General features: G+C 50.5%; 1 protein-coding gene across 1 annotated transcript in view; it reads right to left on the bottom strand.

The window, feature by feature from the left end:
- Nucleotides 1-7,401: 7,401 nt before the first annotated feature.
- Stk10 (serine/threonine kinase 10) overlaps nucleotides 7,402-25,874 on the bottom strand; it is an 88,454-nt gene continuing 69,981 nt past the window's right edge. The window contains exons 13-19 of the mRNA XM_032912813.1: nucleotides 18,835-18,927; nucleotides 16,595-16,724; nucleotides 15,807-15,931; nucleotides 14,461-14,649; nucleotides 13,795-13,920; nucleotides 11,929-12,042; nucleotides 7,402-7,847 (exon numbers count right to left, since the gene is read on the bottom strand). Of these exons, the coding sequence (XP_032768704.1) occupies nucleotides 7,710-7,847; nucleotides 11,929-12,042; nucleotides 13,795-13,920; nucleotides 14,461-14,649; nucleotides 15,807-15,931; nucleotides 16,595-16,724; nucleotides 18,835-18,927 (915 nt within the window). The 3' untranslated portion in view covers nucleotides 7,402-7,709. The remainder of the gene's footprint in view (nucleotides 7,848-11,928; nucleotides 12,043-13,794; nucleotides 13,921-14,460; nucleotides 14,650-15,806; nucleotides 15,932-16,594; nucleotides 16,725-18,834; nucleotides 18,928-25,874) is intronic.

The following is a 25,874-nucleotide window of genomic DNA, read 5'->3' as shown; positions in this document are numbered from 1 at the left end:
ATGGGCAACAAACCTATACCATACCCAACTCAGTGCTGAATGGAGAAAGACATGGACATCCATTCTCTCCACTCTTACTCGTCCAGAAACAGAGAAAATCTAGTGCCCTGTTCTCTTTTGGGGCTGTGAGCCTGTCCTTTAACAGTGGAGTCCTCTCTCCAGCCCCTATCACACGATCCTGTGCTTAAACAATGATAAAGGCTCCAAGAGCCAGCACGACGGCTCAGCAGGTAAAGGCATCATTTTTATAAAAACAAACCCTAGCTGGGCATGGTGGCACATGCCTTTAGTCCCAAGAGGCAGAGGCAGGCAGATCTCTGTGAGTTCGAAGCCAGCCTGGTCTGCATAGTGAGTTTCAGGACTGCCAAGGCTACACAGAGAAACCCTGTCTTGAATAATTCCTCCTCCTCTTCCTCTTCCTTCCCCTCCCCCTCCTCTTCCTCCTCTTCTTTCCTCCTCCTCTTCCTCTTCTTCCTCTCTTTTCCTCTCTTCCTTTCTCTTCTCTCTCTCTCTTTTCCTTTTTCACATCCCCCATCCTACCCTCAGGGCAAAACACTGAACTCAGGTCCTCGCTCTTTTGCTATGTAAATGCCCTACCACTGAGCTAAACCCCCAACCCCCAGCTCTCCTTTCAAAGGGAATAAGAAACAGGTTATTCTGGACCCAAATATGAGTGATCACAGTCCTGGAACACAGATTCCCCCGAAGAGCTGCTAGCTGAACACACTCCAGCCCTGGCTGGCCCTCCAGCAGGCTGTGCAAAAAGACTGGAGAGAAGAGGTGATGTTTCTCCCTCCTTAGGATTTTGTATTCTTTGGTCATCATCTTGCCATTTCTTCTTCCCCTACCGCTGAAACCCCAGGTCTGCTGGAGATCCCACCAATAAGAGAATTTGCAGGATTTCCCTTTGGGTGCCCGTCTCACCATCCCCACCTATGTAGAGGGAGTCCTTCCTCTCTCAGGGCTGATTGGTATTCCAGTGTGTATCTAGACCCCCTCTTTCCCTATCCACCTGTTGATGGGCATTTACGTCAGCTCCAGTTCTTCACTGTCGTGAAAGGTGCTGTGATAAGCACGAGTGTGAACATCTCCATGACGAACTGAGGTCAACTCTTTAATTACTAGGCCGATGACAGTCTTCTTTTTTTTTTTTTTTTGGTTCTTTTTTTTTTTTTTTTTGGAGCTGGGGACCAACCCAGGGCCTTGCGCTTCCTAGGTAAGCGCTCTACCACTGAGCTAAATCCCCAGCCAACAGTTTTTTTTTTTTTTTTTTTTTTTTTTCCGGAAGCTGCGGAGGAAGGCTTTACACGGCCACATCTTGCCTTAAAGTGACGAGCGTCTGACCTGAGCCTGTGTTTTAACTCTTCCAAAAAATAAAAAATAAAAATAAAACCGGCAACTATCCCGCGACAAGGAATTAACTCTGTAGTCTTCCTTATCACTGCTTCTGGGGCGCAAGCCGGGATGACCCACTCTAATTTACCAGAGGGCATGTATGCCGTATTCCTGTTAGAGCATTTGGGTGTGCCGAGATCCCACTTACCATCACTGAGAGTCCTGCCCTGTCGGGCCACTGTGCCCCGATTCCAAAACCTCACCGTTTCTTAGAGATACCAGCTCCACAGGTCCTAAGTAGTCCTTGGGGAACTGAGTGCAGGTGCTCTGTTAAGGAAACCCTCTGGAGGGAGACTGGAAACTGAACAGAAGCCAGAGAGGGAGGGGTAGGAAGAGCAAGGGGTGGGAGGTGGGAGCGGGAGAGCTACAGCTTGATCCCACGGGGAGCTTAAGACTGTCAACCACGCCTTGGGGTTTGTTCCGACTTGTTGTGAGGGAGCAGGCCTTTCATACTCCCACTCCACTGGGTGCCTGCCTAAGACCCATTTCAGGGTGGGCGGATGTTTGTTCCCAGGCAGTTTTACCTTTCGGTGTCTGTGGACAAAGCTCCTTGGTAGTCCCCGAAGCAGCCCTTTGCAGGGACTGCTGTGGACTGCTAAGACAAAAGCCACAAACATGGGTAGAGCAAACCACAAAAGGGGATCTGGACTGCCGTGGAGAAGCTCAGCAATAGGGCTTCTGCCTAAGGCTCTGGGTTCTATCTCCTGTCCAGGAGGGGGGAGCCTAGAGGAGCGCCCACAGCATCCACCACACGCCTTCTTCCATTTCCTCCTTGGCTGCCTCTCTCATCTCGGGGGATGGGGGTGGGGTGGGGGGAGATGCAGCCTAGTGAGCAGGGAGACTGTTATCCTGATGGGCTGGGTCCGCTGTGGTAATCAGTAGCCCCAACACCACCACAGCCTGAAGCTCGTCCTTCGATCATTTGATCAGGGCTTAATGTTCTAAGTCTCGGGGGGAACTGTTGGAGGAGCCACTGTCTTGTTCTTCACCGTCTTAAAACATGGCCTCCTCCGAGGTTCCTCACTACAAAGGGAAGGCCATATGTTTGTTCTGCTGTGTTTCCACACAGGTGGGACAGTCACATGGCATCGGGCAGACTGACAGTCTGTTCTGCCCAGTGACTACAGCGAGATCCGAGCCATGGGTTTAGTTAAGTATTGTCCAGCCATACTTTACTTTAAAAGGGGGGGGGTGGTAGAGGTGGACAGAACTCAGGGCCTCACACATGCCTGGACAGTGCCCCACCTCACACAGCTTCCTCACACAGAACAGGACAGCATCCTACGGTTGGGCTCCGACCCCAGCCTATGTTTTTCCTTCCTGCTCCATGCTTCTCAGTGTGATTCAAGCTTGATCTGGATGAGGAAAAGTTTCAAATATAAAGGTTAAAACCTGGCACCCAGCTCGCTCTTGTGGCTTATGGTACTTGGTTCTTCTAAAATCCTTGGGTTTCAGCTACCTGCTGAAAACCTCAAGTCATCTCGTGTTGCCTCAAAACTGGTCGAGCAAACCAAGTTTGTGAAAGTCAGGCCATTCCAGTACTGAGACCCCCTATTGGGCTGTTTCTTTCTCCTCCCTACCTTCTACTCCTATCTCTTCTCCTTGTTTCTCCCCATCTCCTCTCCCCCTATTCTTTTCCAACCCCTCCCCCCACTTCGATGGACTTAACCATGGAACTCCAGCCCAAACCTTCACCACTTCTGATTTTTCTGCAGTCTGAGTTCAAGAAATGGCTTCACAGGGGTCCCTTCCGCCGGGCATTTTGGCAGGGCCTGGGTTCCTCTCTTTGCACTTGCAGCCCTGAAGACCTGTCAAAAACTCAGCTCTGTTGCTTTGTCTAGGCTTGGGAACTCAGGCAGGGTGAACCACCCAATCCCTTCATGCAGACCCCTTTCCCCATTGGATCCTGGCCAGGCAGCCCTTCCCTGTTGTGTGACCTGCATATGCCTTCGAGTAGAATTTCCCATTCACCCAGTTCTCTCTCTCTCTCTCTCTCTCTCTCTCTCTCTCTCTCTCTCTCTCTCATTTTAGTTGTTTTCGTTTTCATTTAGGGTTTCTCTGTGTAGCCCTAACTGTCCTAAAACTTTCTGTAGAGCAGGCTGGTCTGGAACTCAGAGATCCGCCCGCCTCTGCCTGCCTAGTGCTGGGATTAAAGGTTTGTGCTGCCACCGCCCTGCTTCTTTACCTCTTTTCCAATGTTAATTTTGTCATTTATGAATGTTCAGATGGACACGTGTTTGAGTGCCCACAGAGGCCAGAAAAGGGCTTTGGACCCCCTAGACCTGGAGCTACAGGCAGCTGTGTGCTGCTCGATGTGGGTGCTGGGAACTGGACTCAGGTCCTCTGAAAGAGCGGCAGCTGCCGTCGCTTCAGCCTCTGGCCTAGACTCTGTAGTTGTCCTCAGTGCTAGAACTAGTCTGAACCTTTCTGCCACCACTGGGCAGAGAAGCTCCGTTTTGATGGTTGCTAGATGTCCTTGTTAGCCAGACTAAATAGACACCTCAGGTACCACAGAAGTATGTGGTGCCTCTGAATGCAGACTCTGCTAAAAAGTCTTGCTAATCACCTCAAGATCTCACAATCCTTCCTTTCCTTCTAAAATCTCAATGCTCCGTGGACCCGTACAATGACTCCTCAGTCCTTCTCAGCGTCTTCTTCCCCATTGTTCCCGCGGCTCTTAGGGGATAGCTAGCTGTCTTGGCCTGGTATTCTTGTTTGGCCCAACCTCTCTCTAGCCTTTTGTTGATAAGCCACATCCAGACATCTTTAGTGCATGCCATTCTGGAATAGACCTGTTTACCCTCCAAGACAGGGTGGCTCTCCTAGGGAGTATTTCCTGATTCTCCCAGGCAGCGTCTGTCTGAACTGATGCTGTTTTCCCAAGTCTATGTCTCCATTAGGGTGAGCATGCTGAAGACAGCATCCAGGAATCACGCGTTCCACCGCTGTTGGCTTTGAGAGGGGTCAATTAACATAGGATGACTTCATTTCCCAAGTCATCCACATCTCCAAATGCCCTGGGGGGTTGCCAGTCTCCTGAATTCTTGGAAACTCACTTTTCTGGCTTTTAATAGCAAGCATGCCAGCTGCCTGCTCATTTACGTCCACCAGACAGGAAGCAATCAGCAGTCAATGCTGTGTCCACACCAACAGTCCAAGTCCAGAAACCATGCAGCACCATGGCCATGGCCTGCCCTCTGCTGGTCACAAGATTTCCAGGGCAGCAGCAGCTCCATGCTAAGCAGAAGCAGACTGGTTGTTTCGTTTTGTTTTTGCTGTTTATTTTCTGTGCTATGAAGTCCTTTGCTATTCCACAATGAATTCGAAGTCCTTCTCAAAGTAATATTTTAAAACGTGCGACAATGACGTAATGTTCATTTCAAATGAGACTGACCGTCAGGTTAAACAGGTATCAATGGCTTAGAAAAACTGTAGCTACACGGTTAATAAATGACACAAGTAACAAGGCACACGGACAGACACAGTAAACTGGACCTAGAAATGCACTATGCTGCAAAAATGAGGAAAAAACGGTGCAGGGTAGAACGCCCATGGTTTCCCCAGGAAACATCCTCAGGATTGTTGCCACCTCTGCCAAGAAGGGAAACGCTCGATTTCAAGCAGGAAAACTAAAGACCACATCTTTTGACAACCAAATGGGGAGATGCCCTGAATTCTGAGGATCCCAGGGTAAGAGCACAAGCAGTGTTATTGAGAGGCACAGGCAAATGCAGACTATATTTCTATTTCTCCCCCTAGAATCAGTGATGGAGCCCAGACCCTTGCGCATGTGAGGGCACTTGAGCACCAAGTTAAGTCTGTCCTGAAAAACTCTTTTAAAATACAGCATTGATGGCAAGCAGTGCCAGCTGGAGAGAGGTGTGTCGGCATCATCAGTGGGAGAGTTCAACCGGAGGGTTGAATTCCGCAGGTATCCTCAGCCATGTCCTGAGATTAGCCTGACGCTGGTTCCGTTCCACTTCCTTATCAGAGTTATGGAAAAAATCCAGTCCGTTAACATACGAACCTGGGGGTGTTTGTTAACCAACGTTTGCCTTTTAATCAGAATGATAATGAATGGCCAGAGAGAATATGGCCTCTTTCCTCTCTCTTTGGGGTTATATCAGGAACGCCGAGGTCTGACCTGCTGTCTGATGGAGGAGGCTCCTACATATTCAGAGGGTAAACCCTTCCTTGCTGAGCAAACATGGGAAGCACGCCTGTTTTTTCCCTTCCCAACCAGAAGGAACGACAAATTACCTTATTATTTTATTAGAAGCATATTTACATTTTTTTGTTTGCAGAGAACAGTTTACAAAATTATACATGACCGTTGGAAATGACACACCCATTACTTCTATCCTTCGTGAAGGGAAATATAAGTTAGTTATATCCGCAGTGCTAAAGACATTTCTGCTTGTTCCTATACAGAAAACGTTAGCACAGGACATGAGGAATACTTCACGGGCCTTTGTCGGTGGCAGGCATTGCACTTAGGTTAAATTATGAGGCTGGAAGACAAGGCTAGACCCCACTCAAAAAAGGCACAGCAGAGGTACCAGAGCTCAGGTGGGACCAAGTGTGGAAGCAACAAGGAGGAGGACAGTATGAATGACGTCAGGGAGTGGTCAAAGACTGTTACCTGAACCACAAAACCGGCATTTTGCCTAATAGCCACTGTCAAGTTCCCCCCACCCCCAAATGCAGCCAAGTACATTGTAAACAATGGTAGAGCCCTGCAGGGCGTGGCCTTGCCCACTTCCCATCTCTGAGTCCTGCAGCTGCACTCTGACAACTCGTGTTTCCCAGCCCCCATGCACCAGTAAGAAAGAAGTCAACTGTTCCTCGAGACTCCTCAGTGCGCGGCCTGAAAGCAAGCTGACGCTCGCTACCCTGAGAACTATCGTCTTCCTAGGGCTCTGTGAGCTTCCTTACTGCACACAAGATCTGGGAGTCCCAAGACCTGTTTTCCTATTTTGTTTTACTAGCCCACTCCCCTCCCAAGCACCCAGTCAGCATCTGAGGAAACGTCCTAGAAGGTTGTCTCAGCATGGGGCAGTGATGGGGAAATACTGCTGAGGTCCCCCGCCCCCACCCATCCCATCCTAATCCCTGGGGTGATGCTGTCTAAAAGGAGGGTATCCAAAGCAGCCAGCCTTTTACCTGTGCTTTAACCGAGCCCTGAGGCGCTATCAGCGAACGCAGGCTGGGTGAACCAGCTGCTTTTCTGGGCATGGTAGCCTATGGGGCGCAGCATCTTGGGAGGCTACCTGAGCAACCCAAAGGCCCAGGCATGAGGCTTGGCATTTTCCTGAGCTCGGCATGTTCCCAGGGATGGGAAGCATCTCTTCCTGAACAGAGAAGTCCGAAGGACTGTCTGGCTTAGTGGAAATGTACAGTGGGACTCCAGTGCAGGACTGGGGCAAAGGTCAAAGGTCAGGAGCCTTCCCCAGTACTTGCCGACAACTGGGCAAGGGCGAGATTGGCATGCGCTAGGCAGCAGAAGACAAGTGTGGAGGGGAGTTTACCCCTGAACACAGGATCCTGTGTGCAGCCAAATGAGTGGCAGGCAGGCTGCAGTACAGCCTGTGCCTTCTCTGGGCTTTGGGGCCAGCACTCAGCATGCCCCCACCAGCTGCTCCACCTGACGTGCTCCGTGTCCTATGATCAGGCTCAGGAGGGCCGAGTTGTGTGTTTGTGTGTGTGTGTGTGTGTGTGTGTGTGTGTGTGTGTGTGTGTGTGTGTGTGACAGGGAGAGGGAAAATGAGATGGCATAAAATGTCAGAAACCAGCAGAATGAATATTTCTGGCCTCCCTTTCCCCACTCCCTACCCCCACATACACAGCGTCTCATCGAGCACAAAGTCAGCTGTGCGAAGCAGGGGAATGGGGACACCCCTGACAGCTAGCTGCTGAGAAGCGAAATGGCTCTGAGGGATGTTTTCCAACACTGTGAGGAATTCCTGAAGGAGAAGAAAAAAACCACAAGGATCACAATAAGGATGAGTTCGTGGTGATGTCAGCAGTAGCGCTTGTGCCCACAGACAGTAGAGTTGGTGTTTTGGCAGACAGGAGGGGTATGCCCATCCCGCTCGGTCCCGGACCCCAACAGCCCAGGTCACTTCTAGGTGATGGGAATCTGAGTTGGGATGAGGTCATCCATCAGAAGCACTGGGGTGGTGCTGTGGACAACTGGGGTGCTGAGTAGTTGGAGCTGGCACAGAAGCAAGAGGAAGAGGTCCTGAGTCACTTGTTCGTAGAGGGTTGGTGGCCCTGGTGGCTGTACTGCCCACCACAGCCCAGGCATGTGTGTGTTAGGAAGCATCCCCAGAGCTGTAGGGGAAGAACTTGCTGGCTCTGTTGGGTGTGGTGGGTCTGGTCTCTGCCTCCTCACTTAGTCTGAAGAACATTTCCTGTTCCCGCTTCTTCTGGTTCAAATCCTCTTCCAGGGCCTGGGGAAAGAGAGAGCAGATGGTATTCCGTGGGATGGCAATGGTTCTAATCACAGAACAGCATGTCCTTCTCGGGACAGCTCCCACCCAGGTCTCTCCTTCCTCTCCCTGAAGTAAGTACCCCTTCCACCTGCCACACACGTTCCTGAACTGCTCACAGGCCCAGGGCAAACCCTGAGGAACGGCTTGTTAAGGGGTAAGGGGCACAGGCAGGTTTCCCCTGATGGGAAATGAGCCGCATAAAGAAAAGCAGGCGGGGGGTGGTTGGCGGGTGGGAGTAGGGGAATCTAACAGCAAGAAAGTCAGAGATGGCTGGGTGACAACATGCTCACCCCCTGTCAGGACACTCGCCACCTGCTGGGAAGACGTGTGCCTGTCCCTCTGAGGGTCTGATCCTGATACGTGGGGACTGAGCTCCTCAGGTAATGAGGGGGGACGGCTTTCCAGCTGGCAGCCGTACAGGGGCTTCCCTTGGGCTTGTTTATCCAGACAAACAAGATCCAGAGAGGCTTCCTAAGGGCACTGGAACAGGAGTGCCAGCTCAAAAAGGAAGCGGAAGAGCCTGGAGCACGGGCCCTCACGCGATCAGGCGCCACGTGGGAGGGGAGACTGGATTTGGATTTATGTCAAATCTCCACTTAAGGGCTGGCAGGTAAATGAACAAGACCTGGCTGAGTGGTGGTGGCAGAGCGCATACCTTTGCTTGGGACACAGAGGCTGGTGGATTTGTGAGTTTAACGGCAGCCTGGTCTACAGAGAGGGTCCCAGGGCAGCCAGGGCTACCCAGAGAAACCCTGTTTCAAAAAGCACCCTAAAGCCCTGAAAATTACTATACTGGCTCATTGCTACATATGTAAACCACATTGCTCAGGAGACCAGTGTGTGAGCCCCCAGAGGTCCAGTGTGTGACCTCTGGGGTCCAGTGTGTGAGCCCCCAGGGGTCCAGTGTGTGACCTCTGGGGTCCAGTGTGTGAGCACCCAGGGGTCCAGTGTGTGACCTCTGGGGTCCAGTGACCCTGCTGGAGGTGTCACAGTTCTGCTGTGGTTTAGACACAGGGTAGTTGAGTACATCGCCCAATTTCAAAGCTAGGAATAGCTAAGCGCCCCCACTCCTAAAGTTCAAGATATCCTAAAATCTGAACTCTGAAGTGCTAGTTCAGTATCCTAGTGAAAGACAACATTTCTGACCTCACAGGTTGGGTGGCAATCAGAAGGTGGGTACGCCAAAAATACCTTCTAGCTGCATGTAAGAACCTGGGAGACACAACCGAGTCTGTCCAGACTTGGCGGTTGTGAGTGTGGCACCCCAGCAGAGGCCCAAGTGCCTGAATACTCAGCCCCCGAGCTGGCCGGGTGGAAGGTGTGGCTGGTGAAGGTAGATAGGGTCATGGGGAGGGGACCTGAGAGTTATAACAGCCCTGCCTCCTGCTAACTGCTTCTATGGTGTGATCAGCACCTCAAACATCAGCGTAGCCAAAATAAGCCTTTCCGTCTGGGGCTGCACAGCAAGACAAGAGAAGGAACTAACGTGGCCTTACCCGGAGCGAGACATCGCATCATACATATGCAGATATCCCAAACTTGGAGAAGGACCTGAAACCCAAAGCACTCTGGTTCCCAGTGTCTGCTGAAGGGATGCTCGGCATGTGGTGCTGAGCAGGGACAGAAGCCTGTGACTCAAGTCCCGCTGTCCCTTGCCTACCACAAGCATTCCTCCAGAGCCTCCAAGAGCCACAGGCAGCAGCCTGTCTCCCGCTGTGTACCACGTAGTAAACTTAAACTTTTGATATATATATATATATATATTTTTTTTTTTGGGGGGGGAGAACGTTATACATGAGTACTAACTGTATCTACCTCATTTCTTCCATTTCCCCAGGTGTCCTCCTCCACCTCCTCTCAAACCCACGGCTTCTTTAGTTATCCTGGATATATACAGATGATACTCATATAGGCATGGATACCACCCACTGAGTCCACTTACTGTTGCTCAGATGCATGCAGTGTTAGAGAGGACTGCTTGGGGTTAGACAGCCTCTCTGGGGGCCCATCCCTGGAGAGGAGGAATTCGTCTCTCAGCAGCCATCTAATTACCTCTAACTCTTCATCTAGAGTGAGGCCGTGGGAGAGATCTCTCCCCCACCCCTGTTGGAAGGTCAATGGTGTTGTCATTGTGCTGGCCTTGGTTATGTGACTGTGTTGAGATTTCATGGGGCAGCGGCTTCCCTGTCCTATAGGGAAGACGCTACGCTATGCAGGCCAGAGTTCCTACTGCAGTATGCGGCTGCTGTCCCGAAACAAACCAGCCACAGAGAAGGTAAATGAGTGAGCTTCTTTCTAAACAAACTTATTAACACATGGGGCAGACTTAGCCGGCTGGCAACAATGTGCTAACAGCAGCCTATAGTAGATAACATGTCTGCATTTTACAGTCTAACTCTGCAAGGTGAGGAGGGCCAGGAAGAGGGAGAGCGGACTATGCCGAGGTCCCATTCTGTCCTCACAGTGACCCCAGCAAATCAGGAAGTCTGCACTTGCTTAAAAGGAAGCCGTCTGAGCTCTAAAAATACTCCACAGGACATGATATAAGAGGGAGACAGAGCTCAAGGCTGCTGGGTGTAATGCGAGAGCACAAAGGACCGGCACCTCTGGGCCCTCCTGCCAGCTGTGACAGAATCCTGCCCTGAGGCAGTCCCACAGGCAGGGTGCAGGGCCAACTCTCCGAGCACTGGCCTATGGTGCTTCCAGGAGCCCAAGAAACCATCTGAGGTCACAGGAAGCTGCTAGGAGAGATGACTGCTCATTTCCAGAACCTTAGGATGTGCGCAGGAAACAGCTGCCCAGAGTCAGACAGGCAGGTGCACGTTCACTCCCTGATGCCAGAGCCAACTGGAACACTGAGTACCTGTGGGCTTAGTGTTAGAAATCCCAGCAGGCCATGGCCTGCCTCCTGTCTGGGTACACAGTGGCTAAAAAATCCTAAGGACATAAGGCCTCGTAGGCACAAGGTCATGGGCCACAAGGTCAAGGGTAACAAGGATAATTCTCCTCAGAGTCTAAGAATGACTATGCTGGGCCAGGCAGGGGTGACGCACACCTTTAATCTCAGTACTCAGGAGGCAGAGACATGGGGATTCCTGAGTTCCTGGCCAGCCTGGTCTATGGAACTAGTTCCAGAACAGCCAGGGCTCCACAGAGAAGTCCTGTCTCGCAAAGACAAAACAAGAAACCTGTGGGTTAATGACTTTTAGATGGCCCTTCAATCTTATCGAACCACGACCGTGGTGAGGCCTGTGATATTTGCTGCGTTGGTTACCCTCTCCCTGCCACAACCAAATACCTGAGAAAAGCAGCTGAAGGCAGAAGGTTCCATTTCGGCTCACAGTTTGAGGGGGCAGCCCATCCTGAGAAGGCAAGGTGCTGAGAGCACCCAGTGCCTGGGCACAGTGCCTCTGCAGTGAGGAGTCTGTAAAAACCTCAGCCATCCAGGAGGGGTTCCTTCCTCAGAGCCACAGCCAAGAGCCCACCGCAGCCTGGCTCAGGTCTTGTGAGACCCTGAAGATGCCCTGGAGAGACCCCTGACTTTGGAGCCCTATTCCATTAGCATCTGATGAGGAGTGTGGCTTAAACTGCTGAGTGCATGACTGTCTGTTTGCTTTGGTACTGGGGCAGACCCCAGAGTATCAAACATGCTGGGCAGGGGCTCTGCCTGAGCTCCACCCTAGCCCACGCACAGCGATTTACACATCAGGAAACCAATTCAGAAAGTGAACTTGCTGGCGCTGGCCTTTGACCTCACAGGATGACTTCCTGAAACTCCCCATCACTGGGGGCTGCCAGGCCTGGCAGCGTGACCGACTGCTGCTCATGGCAGGTCCTCTGCCTCAGGTGCATATGGAGCACCCTGCATTCCCGGGGGTTCGAAAAGATGGCTGCACTCAGCACGACAGGCAGACAGGTTCTGTTTCTCAGAAACAGACCAATTTTAGGGGTGCCATGAGGCAAGAGTCCAAAAATAGGGAGGCCTCAGATGTCCCAGACAGGTACCCCTGATATGGTACCCACCAGCCCCATGCAGTACCTTTTTGCGTGGCCGAAGCTTGTCTCGCCATTCCTTAAGGCTCTGGTTATGGCTCTCGTCCAGGGCCTTCAGCTTCTGGGTTTCATGCTCCACTAACAGATGACATTTTTCATTCTGGAATAGGCAGAGGAGGAGTGAGGAGGCGGAAGCCGGGGGAAGCAGATCCACTGCATCCCTGAGGGCGCGGCCACCGTGGGCTCGTTATCCACAACTCTGAGTGTGGGTAATACATACACTTGCACCAAGCCATGCCTGGAGGACTATTCCAGAACGGTAACAGTGTGCATGTGTGAGCACGCGTGCCATGGTGGAGGCCAAGGGACAACTGTGTGGAGTCAGTTCTCTCTGTTCCCCTTTGCGTGGGTCCGGGGGAACACGCTTAGACTGTTAGGCCTGGGTGAGCACTGTGTAAGAAATCACCAGGCATCCCGCCTGCCCTTCTGTGTGCTTTTGACATTGTTTGAGTTGCCTGGGCTTTTTGGAAAGTTTTGGGCTGGTGAGAGGGCTCAGTGGGCAAAGCCTGACAACCTGGTTCAGTCCCCAGAACCCGCTGTGAAAGGACAATGGAACTGGCTCCCAAAAGTTGTCCTCAAACTGCACGCATGCGCCGGGGCGTGCCCAAACTCACACACATACACAGACATCCCATACATAAATCAGTAAACCGCAGCCTGGTCCTGAGCTATCCTCCTACTGACCACAGGTGTGTGCTCTGCATCCGGGGTTTTCTATGGCAGCCCAAGCAGACTAAATCTGTGTGTAATTACTTACCTACGCATGATCATACATAGGAATATTATATGTATGTATAATTGTGCATCGTGTCTAATTACATGCCACACAATATATGTAACTTATATGTGATATCTCTTGCCTCGTGTCATTTCCTCAGGAGAGGTTCCTAGTGAGGAACAGGGCTGAGGGATCTCCCCGTCTCAGCTACACACTCCGAGGTAAATCTTTAGCCTTCTAAATTTTACCTGAGGTCTATGTGATAGACAGGAGTGAGGTCCCTGTTGACTCCCTGCACGACCAAGTCCTGACACAGGAACTTTTAAGGCAAGCACAAGGCCTTTATTTGCTAAAAAGAAGCCCTACAGGCTGGGGAAGGAGAGCCCTTCTGAGGGGTTTTATTTTGGGCCTCAAGCTGGAAACTTCTGAGAGTTTATAAATTGATCTAATCACAAATGCTCAGAGCACTGTGTCCTGTGACCGTGTGTGCCACTCGGCGGACCGCTCAGTCAGTAGTCACATAATGATGTCACAAGCGAGGAATGGGAATGCTTGGCTAAAACCCACCCGAACCGGTCCCTGCCAGGCAGCCGCCAGTGTTGGCGGCCATTCTTTGTGAGTCTCCCTGCCTATCCACAAACTGCCCCATGGGCCCAACGGCCTGGGCAACCTCCTGAAGTTCACAGAGGCTGCAGTTGGCAGCATCTGTCAAGCACAACTCCTCACTCCACCACAAAGGAGTGCCAGGCAGAAGTTCCTGGAACTGGGCCCTCAGGTGCTGGGCTACCCAAGTCTAGGTGGATGCTACCACTGTCAGCTTCTGATGGACAAACACCTTCTGCTCGTTCATAGCCCTAATGCGTGGGGCCAAACTAAGGACACTCAGCTCCACCACCCTCCTCCCAAATCCACATGCCAGTCCTGCCAAACGGGAGACATCACCTCCACCCTACGGCTATTTCAGAGAGAGAAAAAGTGCGGCTAGGAGGCTGTCCAGTGTAACAGCCTGAGAGTAGCATAGCAGGCTAGAATCCGCTCACCAGGGCTTCACCGACTCGGATGTCACCTTGCCGGGGAGCCCTTGGCCTTTGAGCCCTGACTGCCTTGGGGAAACTGAGGCACGGGGCTGCGTACCTGCAGCTGCTGCAGCTCGTTCATGTTGCTCTCGCACTGCGCCACCATGTCTCGCATCTGGTTCTCGTGTTTCTGCTGCTGCTGCAGCCTCTCCGCCTTCTGCCTCTTCTCTTCCTGCTGGGAGAACTGCAGAAAGAGGATGCTACTGTGGGCAGATGGCTGGTGGGAGTGGGGTGGGGTGGGGTGGGGGGAACTTGGCCTAGCTCAGCCTGAGCGGGCAAGGCCCATCCCTTCTGAGCCCAGCCCACCTCAGGTTATGCTCTCGCTACTGAAACTTGCCCCGAGTGTGGAGACCCAGCCTCTGCCCTCGTACTGATAGGTGTCACCCTGCTGTGTCACCTGATAGGGTGAGATGACACGTGCCAGAAATCACAGGGGTCTATGTCACACAGGAGACATCAAAGGAGGGTCATGGTGGATGAGAACACAGAACATCATGCACGTAAAAGCATGGGGTCATGAAGGGAACCAGTGCATGACAAGCTCTATTGAATAAACATCTGTCCGTCAATGGGGCTTCCTCCTGGGCTGTTGAAGCTTCCAGGCCATGACTGACTCACACACCGGGCTCTATCTAATACTTGGCATGCTCCCATGCTGTCTGAGCCAGTCCTTACCAAACTCCTCCACGCTCCCTGCCCACAGCCCACCAGACGCGGTCCCCACCTGCTTGATCTTCTCCCGCTGCTCGGAGGCACTGCCCGCACCATTGATGTGCAGGCTCTTCTTGTACATGGCCATGCGGGTCTTGCCGTCACTCCTCTGGATCTTGGGTAGCCGCGCCTTCTCCTGCTGCTGTCTGACCTTCAGCTGCTCCATCATACGCTGGTTGTAGCGCTGCATCTGCTCCCGCTCCTGGAGGGACACCAAGCAGAGGTGAGGGGAGCTCTAGGCAGGGAGGGTGTTCAGGAGCCAAAGGCCGTCATGCTCAGCCCAGGAGCCCCGGGTGCCAGCGCGGAAAAGCTGTTAGCTCACTTCTACAGCTCAACGACATTATCTGTTCTCTAAATTCTTTCTTTTTACATGTGTTTATTTTATTGGTGGGGTGGACGTTAAGCATGAGGGTGACACTCAGAAGACACATAGTGGGAATCAGTTCTCTTTTTCTGCTATGAGGGCTTGGGGAATTGAACTCAGGTCATCAGGCTTGGTGGCAAGCCCCCTTATCCATCAAGTCACTTCTGCAGGGGGTTGGGGATTTAGCTCAGTGGTAGAGCGCTTGCCTAGCAAGCGCAAGGCCCTGGGTTCAGTCCCCAGCTCCGAAAAAAAAAAAAAGAAAGTCACTTCCACAGTGATGTTTTTTTGTTCTCTTAACATCACAGTGTCTCTGACTTCTGACGGTTTGACCCTCAGCTTTCTGACTTTGCAGTGCTATGAAAACAGCGTGATTCAGGTGAACCGATACTTTGAATGTGGATCTTTTCCTGGCTGAACAAAATCTAGTGCAATTGTCTGGATACTGGACAGTGGTAGGGAGCCACAGCTCTGGTTGGCCGCATGCTCCTGAGAGGAGATACCCTATGATAGGCTACTTCAGACCTGTGTTACTAAGCTAGGAGGCCTGCAGGGCTGAAGAGCAATTACAATATGGTACTTTCAAGTTAGGGGGGATAGAACCCCTAACAGGTCAAAAAGCAGCATCTTCTTTTTTTTTTTTTTTTTTTTTTTTTTTCAGAGCTGGGGACCGAACCCAGGGCCTTGCGCTTGCTAGGCAAGTGCTCTACCACTGAGCTAAATCCTCAACCCCGAAGCAGCATCTTCTTTCTGATTTCTTTTTCCTTGGGGGTGAGTGGAGCAGTTTCAAGTAGCCAAGGACTGGCTAAGAGAGCCAAGCACTGAGGTGTTAGGGTGAGTGAGGGAGCTGCCTGCCCCCATCTTCGTCCCTCACATAGTTTCCTTGATTCCTGCTCCTCAAACGGGGCACCTGGGGAAGGTCTCAGGCTCTCACTGTGGCTGCAGCAGCCTTTCTTGGTTACCGCCATCAAGCCGTCCTGCATCCCGCCCCGCCTCACCTTCTCGTGCTTGCGCAGCAGGTCATGCCGCTGCAGGAAGTACTGGTCCTTAAGCTGCTGCTTCACCAGCTGATGTCTCTCCTGTAAGTGGTGCTCCTCCATCTCCCACAGGGCTGCCTCGCGGTCTGTGGAGGACACGCCACCCACACAGTGAGGAGTGCACAAGGCCTGAGACAGAACAAGTCATCCACCCACTCCCCTCCCCCAGGTCTCCACTGGGACCGAGAACCAGCCTGCTGGGCTCAGAGGAATGGTGCCTGGGCTACTTCAATAGACCGCACTGGCTGGGCTGAGCTGAGCTGTAGAAACTGAGAATATCTACAGAACACTCCTTTTTGGATGGGCAAATGAGAGGGGTTCTGATGGAGAGCCTGTGTGGAGATGACCTGGGAGGAAGCAGGTCCCCAGCAGACACTGAATCTAGCGGAGTCTCGACCTTGGGCTTCGCTGCCCTTTCTGCTGCTTCTAAACCGTTTGGACTGTGGAACACATAGTAGCACCATCAGACCAAGAAGCACGGCAGTTTCCTAATAGGATATTATGATCATAGGATCTTACATTAGGATCATGGGAGGGGCGGTTTTATAAGGAGAAGGGGAGGACAGCAGGAGGTTAGGTGTGAAAACTAGTACACGGTGGGGCAGGCGGTGGTCACGCAAGATGCAGCTTCTGCATACCATGGTAGCTTCTGCATATTGTGTAACTGGTACCCCTGCCTCACTCCTGACTTCTTGGGGGAGGGGGAGGGTGCCTCTAGTTCCCCCATTCAGGGTGACTCTGGGCCCCACCTCGGAGGAGCTCCTGCTTCTTGTTAAGGCAATCGCGTTCCTTGTCACAGATCTCACGCCTGTTTTCTGCCGTGAGCTTCTTCATGGCCAGCTCCAGGTCTTCCTTCTGCTTGGCTACAAAGTCTCGGTCCTGTGGGAATGGAAGGGATGAGGAGGCTTTATACAGATGAGAGACAGCACTCTCTGTGTCTCTTTGTCTCTCCGTGTCTTTGTCTCTCTCTGTCTCTCTCTGTGTCTGTCTGTCTCTCTGTCTCTGTCTCTCTGTTTCAGTTTCTCTCTGTGTCTCTCTCTGCCTGTCTGTCTCTGACTGTCTCTCTCTGCCTCTGCCTCTCTCTGTGTCTCTGTGTCTGTCTCTGCCTGTCTCTGTCTCAGTCTCTTTGTGTGTCTTTCTCAATTTCTCTGTCTGTCTCTGTCTCTCTCTCTCTCTGTGAAGATGAGAGCCCATCTGTCTAGATCACCAGTCTTGGTCTGTTTATTTCAACTGTTTCTTCTGTGTGTGAGAGTGTTGGCTGGTATGTGTGTGTGTGTGTGTGTGTGTGTGTGTGTGTGTGTGTGTGTGTGTGTGTGTGTAGAGGCCAAAAGAGGGCACTGGATCTCCTGGAAACAGAGTTATAGGTGGCTGTGAACAGCAAAACATGGTTGCTGGGAACCAAACCCAGATCTGCAAAGAGCAGACAATGCTGTAAACCACCGAGCCATCTCTGCAGCCCCCAGCCCTGGGTTTTAAAAAAGTTAGCTGCTCACAGTAACAGGTGCAGGGCACAATTTCAGTACATGTGTGCGTATGTACTGATGAGCCTGGAGGAATTCATACACCTGTCGCCGCAGATACTTATTCCTTTGTGGTAAAATATTAAAGGCCCTCTTCTTACTGTGTTGAAAATCGCAGTCACTCTTGGGTATGATCATGGGTATGATCATCCTTCTGTGCTCCTGAACATGAAAAACCTGTTTCATCTACCAATAGCCAACCTCACCCTGAGGAAAGAGACAAGTTGTGAGGTAGCCCAAAAGGATGGGAACTCTGGAGTCAGATCAAGGACGAGGCCTTGCCCTGCTGCCATCAACTCTGCAGCACCACCTTTCTGAGCTGTGACTTCTTCTGCAAATGGAAAACCAAATGACTCCTACCCCAAGATACCACAGACACCAGACAGATTGTATGTCAAGCATCTGGTAAACTCAGGCTTTGACTGCCTGCACCCAGGGCTGAGGAGGCAGCATGTGCAAAGACCCCGCAGTGAGGAAAACAGGGGCATTCTAGCAGGGTGGGCAGAGAGCTGGACTGAGGGCGAAGGTCAAGCTGGGGGCGGGGCGGGGGAACAGGCCAGGCAGCAGCAGGCACAGTGAGGAGCTGGTCCTCAGCTTACAACAAAATGAGAGCGAAGGAGGGTTTCCAGGTCCAGAGCTGAGGGAAGAAAGGGTGACTGAGCCAGAGTTGGATTTCATATCCACAGTACCTGCTGACTCCGAGAGAAAAGAAGTGTGGGGAAGCAGGGAGGAGAGAGACCAGCTATGAAGCTGGGGGAGCTGCAACCATGGTGGGATCCAGCAACACCAACAGATGCACAGGCACAAAGATTAGAGAAATATGGGTGGATGGAAGTGTGTGTGTGTGTCTGTAGTGTGTGTTTAGTATGAATGGATGTTGTATGTTATATGTCAGAGCATGTGTGTATAGTGTGTTATATATGGGGGGTCATGTGTCATGTGTATTGTGTATATGTCTGGTGTAGTGTATATCTGTAGTGTGTGTTTAGCATGTATGTATGTATGTATGTATATGTGTGTTGTATGTTATGTGTTGGGGCATGTATGCGTTGTGTGTAGGGAGGGAAAGGATGGGTCAGGAATGACAAAGGTTCTAGCCCCCCAACAGGACACAGGTTAAGTTACTCCTTAGGACATAAGAATAGAACCAGCTCTGAGAGATCAAGATTTTGCTGTCTTTAGACACCAAGGCAGGCCAGTGACCGATCTGGGCTGACAGGAGCTGTGACAAACAATCTTGTAGCGAGGCAGGCAGGACTAGGGTGCAGGCTGCAGCGGCCAGACATGACAGGGCTCACTCTGGGGGAGCAAGGGTACTCAGGGAGGGGATCACAGGGGCCAGTGAGTGGTGGGCTCGATTTAGGCATTTAGAACAGGAGGCAGATATTCAAGCAGCAGGCCTGGGCAGGCGAGGGGCTGGCTGCCATTTGGGTTGTTGTGGCAGAGTGCCGCGGAGGCTGGAGACTCACCAGCAGTTGTTTCTTCTGTGCGTGTTCCTCCATCTTCTGCTTCATGCTCTCCTTCCGCTGCTGCCGGGGCAGTTTCTCAACCTCGTTCTTCACCTGCAGCAGACATGGCGGAGGACAGCTGGTACCATGGCTTTTCCTTCTCTGACTGCACTGTCAGACCTGGGCCTCTCAACTCATGAAATATCAATTGCACAGAGAAGCTGTCAATACCAAGGTCTCGGGTCAGTATCGGCTGCAGTTCCTAAGTGTTTCTGCTTCTGCGGGATCCCTGCCACTCCGCTGAAATGCTACAGTCCCTAAGGTGCAGGCGGACCCCCTCCAGGCTCCAGTGGGGGCTGGGGGCAGCAGAGCATTCCACAGCCCTGGCTACAGGGACTGCTTGGAAGAAACATGTGACTCTTGCAGTGCCCATCGCTAAGTTGCTGGGAGAAGCTGGTTTCTCCTCCTGGGAGATACAGACCTCAGGGGGAATGGTGTCTGCCCAAGATGATACCCACACAAGGAAGGAGCAGCTCTCTTAACCCTTTCCTAGGATTGCACTGCCCCTAGACGTGCACAGTGGAGTAACAGAAAAGGCAGTGCAAACTTCCCAAGGAACCTCATGTTTCTGGCCAGAGAATCAGGAAATGGGTCCTAGGCAGGCCAGAGGACGTGGATCGATGTCACAAGAAGAATATAAGAAAATGGAAATCCCTTCTAGGAACGAGCTCTCAGAAGCCTCAGGGTCAGACCTGCATTGAGCATCACCAGGACAAACCAAGAGCACTTCCGAAAGGCTCCACCCACAGAAGGCAAGTCCTGTCTTAAACCAGTCGTGTACCCACGGAAACGAAAAGAAATGTATGGCACTGCAAGACCTCTGTGACTTCAGTGTGGTGTTACAGTATACTTTCTGAGTGGACTCTGAATGACAGTGTGCATACTACACTGCATGCTGAGAGAAACTACTGAGCACAATACACCAACGGGCAAATGTTTAAACCAAGTAATGAATTAAAGTGGGGTAGTAAAAACAGTCAAGTTCTCCAAACAATAGGCAAGGAAAGGGAAAGTACAGGAACAAAGACCAGAGGAACAAGCAGGAAACAGTCCCTTAAATGTAAACGGCAGAAACACCCCAACTAAAGTAACAGAGACCAGCAGGCTGCATTTTGGAAAACAGTTCAACTATATATAGTCAACAAGAGACCAATGTCACTCAACAAGTTAGAAGGATAAAAAAATGTTTTCAAAGACTTACTTTATTTTTTCAATTATATGTATTTGTGTATGTGTCTCTGTGTGTAGGGATATCTATCTATCTATCTATCTATCTATCTATCTATCTATCTATCTATCTATATCTATCTATATCTACCTATCTATCTACCTATCTACCTATCTCTGTTGTCTGTCTATCTATCTTTATCTCTATCTATCTATATCTATCTATCTATCTATCTATCTATCTATCTATCTATCTATATGTTGTTGTAAAAATATAAAAATGAAAAATATGGCGTCTTTTACCCCGCTGGGTCTATACCTCAGGTGCCCCAGATATCTGCTAGATATCTTGGTGGAAACACATCCCATCCGCAAACTTTCCTACACTCAAACCCTCACATAAAAGAACACACAACACAATAATTTTAGATCTAATTGGTAAGATCTTTGTTTCTCCAAAAACTGTTTCTCTGTGTGGCCCTGGCTGTCCTGAAACTTGCTCTGTAGACCAGGCTAACGTCAAACTCATAGAGATCCACCTGCCTCTGCTTCCTGAGTGCTGGGATTAAAGGCATGTTGCTACCACTGCCCAACCAAAACATGCCAATTTTGGATAGCAAAATAACTTCAAAATATACAAAACTGTGATGGTTTGCATATGCTTGGCCCAGGGAGTGGCACCATTAGAAGGTGTGGCCTTGTTGGAGGAAGTGTGTCACTGTGGGGGTTGATTGGAACCCTCCTCCTAGCTGCTTGAGGATGCACAGTCTGCTCCTGGCTTCCTTTGGGTGAAGATGTAGAACTCAGCTCCTCCTGCACCATGCCTGCCTGGATGCTGCGATACTCCCGCCTTGCTGATAAAGGACTGAACCTCTGAACCTGTAAGCCAGCCCCAATTAAGTGTTGTCCTTTATAAAACTTGCATTGATCATGGTGTCTGTTCACAGCAATAAAACCCTAACTAATGGGCTGGGGATTTAGCTCAGTGGTAGAGCGCTTACCTAGGAAGCGCAAGGCCCTGGGTTCGGTCCCCACCCCCAAAAAAAAAAAAAAAAAAAAAAAAAAAAAAAAAAAAAAAAAACCTAACTAAGACAAAAACCAAAACTATATAGCTGTAAGGAGTACTCGGGAGGCCAGGGAGTCAGCACAGATGGGAGAGCACTTCCCCATGCAGGCCTGAAGACCTGAGTCTGATCCCTAGGAGCTACATGAAAAGCAAGGTGCACTGATACAAGCTTGTAATCCTACAAGGTGGGAATCCCTAGGGCCACTGGCCACCCAGGCTAGCCAGCCCAGTTTGTGAGCCCCAGGTCCCAGAGAGAGACTCAGTCTCAGAAAACAGGGTAGATGGCTCCAAGGCCCAATACTCAAAAGTCAACCTCAGAACCATCTGCAAACACACGTGCACCCACATACACATGGACACACACAAACATGGACACACACACACGCACACATGAGCAACAGGCAAACTCGCCCTTATAGTTAAAAGCATTAACATGCCTTTCTCAATACTGAGGAAAAAGTCTCCAGGAGACATGAAGGACGCTGTCAAGCTGACATTTATGCTACCCTCCAGCCGGCACATGCATGGAACATTTACTAACAGTTCTCAACCATAAAAAGAATCTTATAAACTTTTTAAAACTCCACAGCAAACAGCCTATGAGTCAAAGAGGAAGTCGCAGAGTATTATTAGAAAAGAATTTGAACCAGGCAGTGGTGGCACACGCCTTTAATCCCAACACTCTGGAGAGATCTCTGTCAGTTTGAGGTCTACAGAGACAAAAAACAAAACAAAACAAAACAAAAACTGTTTTGAAAAACAAAACAAAACAAAACAACAACAAAACCAAACCAATGACCACCATCACCACAGCTACCAACAAAGCCAGCAGGGTCTTTAACGGAAGACTCAGGCAGAACTCTGAGCTCAGAGCTAGCCTGGTCTACCTAGCCTGTTCTTTGCTGGCCAGATACTTAGTAAGATAGATCCTGTCTTTAAAAAGAAAGCTGGGTATGGTGGTGCAACCTTTAATCCCAGCCCTTGTGAGGCAGAAGCAGGTGGATCTCTGTGAGTTCAAATCCAGCCAGGTCTACAAATAGAGTCCAGGGCAGCCTGGGCTATTACACAGAGAAACCCTGTCTCGGGTTGGGGATTTAGCTCAGTGGTAAAGCGCTTGCCTAGCAAGCGCAAGGTCCTGGGTTCGGTCCCCAGCTCCGAAAAAGAAAAAAAAAAAAAAAAAAAAAAAAGAAACCCTGTCTCAAAAAAAAAAAAAAAAATCAGAATCAAATTAGTGCTCTGGTGCTAGCATCAGACTTAATGAGGAAATACTGAATGTGTTCCTCTCGAGACTGCAAACAAGGAAGAACTATTTCTACTATTTCTAGCCAACCTCTCGCTGGACCTGAGCCAGCACTATAAAGCAGTAAGAGGTACATCAACTGAAAAGAGGAAATGAAACTGTTTCAGTATATACAGAAAACCTCAAGGAACCTACCAAAAAACAAAACAAAACAAACAAACAAACAAAACCCACCTAGAATAAGACAGTAAGGCTACATAAGGGTTGGGGATTGGGCTGGAGAGATGGCTCAGTGGTTAAGAGCACTGACTGCTCTTCCAGAGGTCCTGAGTTCAAATCCCAGCAACCACATGGTGGCTCACAACCATCTGTAATGAGATCTGATGCCCTCTTCTGGTGTGTCTGAAGACAGCGACAGTGTACTTCCATTAAATAAATAAATCTTTAAAAAAAAAAAAAAAAAGGGTTGGGGATTTAGCTCAGTGGTAGAGTGCTTGCCTAGCAAGCGCAAGGCCCTGGGTTCGGTCCTCAGCTCTGGAAAAAAAAAAAAAAATCAAAGGCTACATACAAGACCCCTGCACGAACAGCAATATAGCTCTATCCTCTAGTAATTAGCTAAATTGACTGATACTTTTTATTTTATGTTTATGGGTGTTTTTCTTGCATGTATATTTGTGCCCTGGGACGACAAAGGGCAGAAGAGGGAGTTAGCAGACCCCCCCATCCCCGACCTGGAGTTACAGACAATTGTGAACTGCCACTTGGATGCTGGGAACTGAACCCAGTCCTCTGAAGGTACAGTTAAGTACCCTTAACTGCTGAGCCCTCTTTCCAGTCCCCTAAATTGATAATCTTAAAGTATCTTACAAAAGTACCGTACCCAAAAGACGTAAGTGTAATTCTTAATTACTAAGAATTAAAAATCACTAGCAAAAGTTATCGAAGAAAATATATGCATATAAACTGCCTGACGCTGGGGGCTCAGTGTTGCTCAGATGACCATTCCACCCAAACTGACCCAAAGTCCTGGTGAGGCTTCTTTACAGGTCTGGCGAAGTGACACGACAGTGTCTGAAGAGGCAAAACGGCCAAAGACTCAGGACTCGCACCACTCGATGCCGAGGTTTACCAGAGCCTGGGTTCACAGACGCAGACAGAAGAACCCATATGGCAAGGAGACCCTAAGTGCACCAAACCAGATCCACTCACACAGTCGGCTTCTTTTCCACAAAGAAAACTTAGCAGAGGGAGGTGGGTATTTCCAACCCACGATGCCGGGATATGCATCCCAAAGCAAACGCCGAACCTGACCACACCTTATCCCTCACAGAAACTGAACTCAAGATGTTCTCACCGGGGATATACAAAACCACTGTAAACCTCTAAAAGACTGACACACGGTGGTAGGGGAGCAAATGAAGGGACTCGTGCAAACTTAGAAGTCACGGTGAGACGTCACACAACACCATCAGGGTGGATAAGGAAAAACAGTGAAGTTGATGAGGCCAGGGGTTGGGAAAGCCAAGCAAGTGGACCACCCTCGGTCGGTCGCTGTAGAGACAGGACGGATTCAGAGATCTGTGTGATGTCACTGACCTGTGCTTCCCCTCTGACTCCCCAGAAGTTTAGCCTGCCTCACCCTCTCTTCCATTCCCTAGGTTTTTATTTTTATCTTCTTATAATTTTTAAAGATTTATATATTTATTTTATGTATATAAGCATGCTATTGCTGACACCCCAGAAGAGGGCATGCATTTACAGATGGTTGCGAGCCACCATGTGGCTGCTGGGAATTGAACTCATGACCTCTGGAAGAACAATCAGTGCTCTTAACCGCTGAGGCATCTCTCCAGCCCCCTCCTAGGTTTTTATAAAATGGTCTTGGGTTTTGCAGCTGAGTCTGGTCCCAAGATTTCTGGCCTCTCTGTTCTAGGTGCATTTCCTGTCTACAGTGTTACCGACTCTGGGGACTTGAGAGTGAGGAGGGACTGTCCCATCCATTTAGAGCCAGTGCCCCTGGCTCCGAGATCAACAAACTATCCCCCAGCTACGACATTGTCAGTGTCCCAGAGAGCTGGGGACGGAAGACTCCTGACTCAGAAACACAGACTTACATAAAATTCCTCAAGGACTAGTTCGTCTGTGTATCAGGTGTGGCATCCAGTCCTGTCTCCGTGACTGTGACAGTGCTACCACACAGCTTACGAGCTAGACTTGCGGCTGTACTTTTACAGGCTGATTGCTTTGGTTTGTGGGACAGAAGGTTAAAAGCAGCCGTCGAGCACAGGGTCTGAGTTTTCTGTCAAAGGCATGGATGACACTAGAAACATGATTGAGGGAAGAGGCAGAAGAAGAAGGAAGGCCGAGCCCTGTGAGGCCACTTGGCAAAGAGGCGGGCCAGGGACTCCCGGGACCATTTACATCCAGCACTGGTTTCTGGCAGGCAAGGCAGGCCCGAGAGCAAGTTCCGCCTGACAGCCCCTGAGCTGCATTCCAGCGCAGTGAAGTTACTGACTGGCTTGGCACCCATTTTCCCAACCAGAAAAATAATCTGGGTCTTAACTAAGAAGTCCCCAGGGTTCCTTGCAGGGATATGGTGCAGGACCTCTGAATCATTTAATAAACTCAGCTTCAGGACAGGGACAGACTCTGAGAGACGTCAATACATAATTTCGTCAACATGACCAGCTCAGGCACTCACTACTGTGTCACCCTGTGGATACTTCATGGTGTGCAGCACAACCAGGAATTAGCCTGTGTCACGGTTTGTATATGCTTGGCCCAGGGAGTGGCCCTGTTGGGAGGTGTGGCCCTGTTGGAGTGGGTGTGTCACTGTGGGCATAGCCTTAACAGCCTCAGCCTAGCTGTCTTGAAGTCAGTCTTCCACTTCAGCCTTCAGAAGAAGATGTAGAACTCTCAGCTCTGTCTGCACTATGCCTGCCTGGATGCTGCCATGCTCCTACCTTTATGATAACAGACTGAACCTCTGAACCTGTAAGCCAGCTCCAATTAAATATTGTCCTTTATAAGACTTGCCTTGGTCATGGTATCTGGTCACTGCAGTAAACCCTAACTAAGACAAGAGGGGAGGCTGTGCTGGCTACTTTTATGTCAACTTGACAGGAGCTAGAGTCCCTTGGGGAGCAGGACCCTGAACTGAGAGAATGCTCCCACCAGATCAGCCGGTGGACAAGCCTGAGAAGCACTTTCTTGATGGATGACTGGGCGCCCAGCTTACGGTGGGTGGTTCTACCCCTGGGCTGGTGGTCCTGGCTTCTGTAAGTAAGGAGCTGAGCAAACTAGTAAACAGGACCCCCCGAGGCTTCTATGTCAGCTCCTGCCTCCAGGTTCCTGCCCTGCCCATCCCCCACTCCCCACTTGATGGGCAGTGCAGTGGAACTGTAGGCTGAAATAAACCCTCTCCTTCCCAAACTGCTTCCAGTCATTGTTTTGCCACAATAGGATCCCAACTAAGACAGAGGCCAATCCTTAGAGCAGAGAGGCCCTACCCCCCAACCCCACCCCCGC

Source organism: Rattus rattus, chromosome 9 (assembly GCF_011064425.1).
Source record: "Rattus rattus isolate New Zealand chromosome 9, Rrattus_CSIRO_v1, whole genome shotgun sequence".
In the NCBI taxonomy this organism is placed as follows: Eukaryota; Metazoa; Chordata; class Mammalia; order Rodentia; family Muridae; genus Rattus; species Rattus rattus.
The sequence above is the reverse complement of the archived record's forward strand: the minus strand, read 5'-3'. Positions and strand labels throughout refer to the sequence as shown.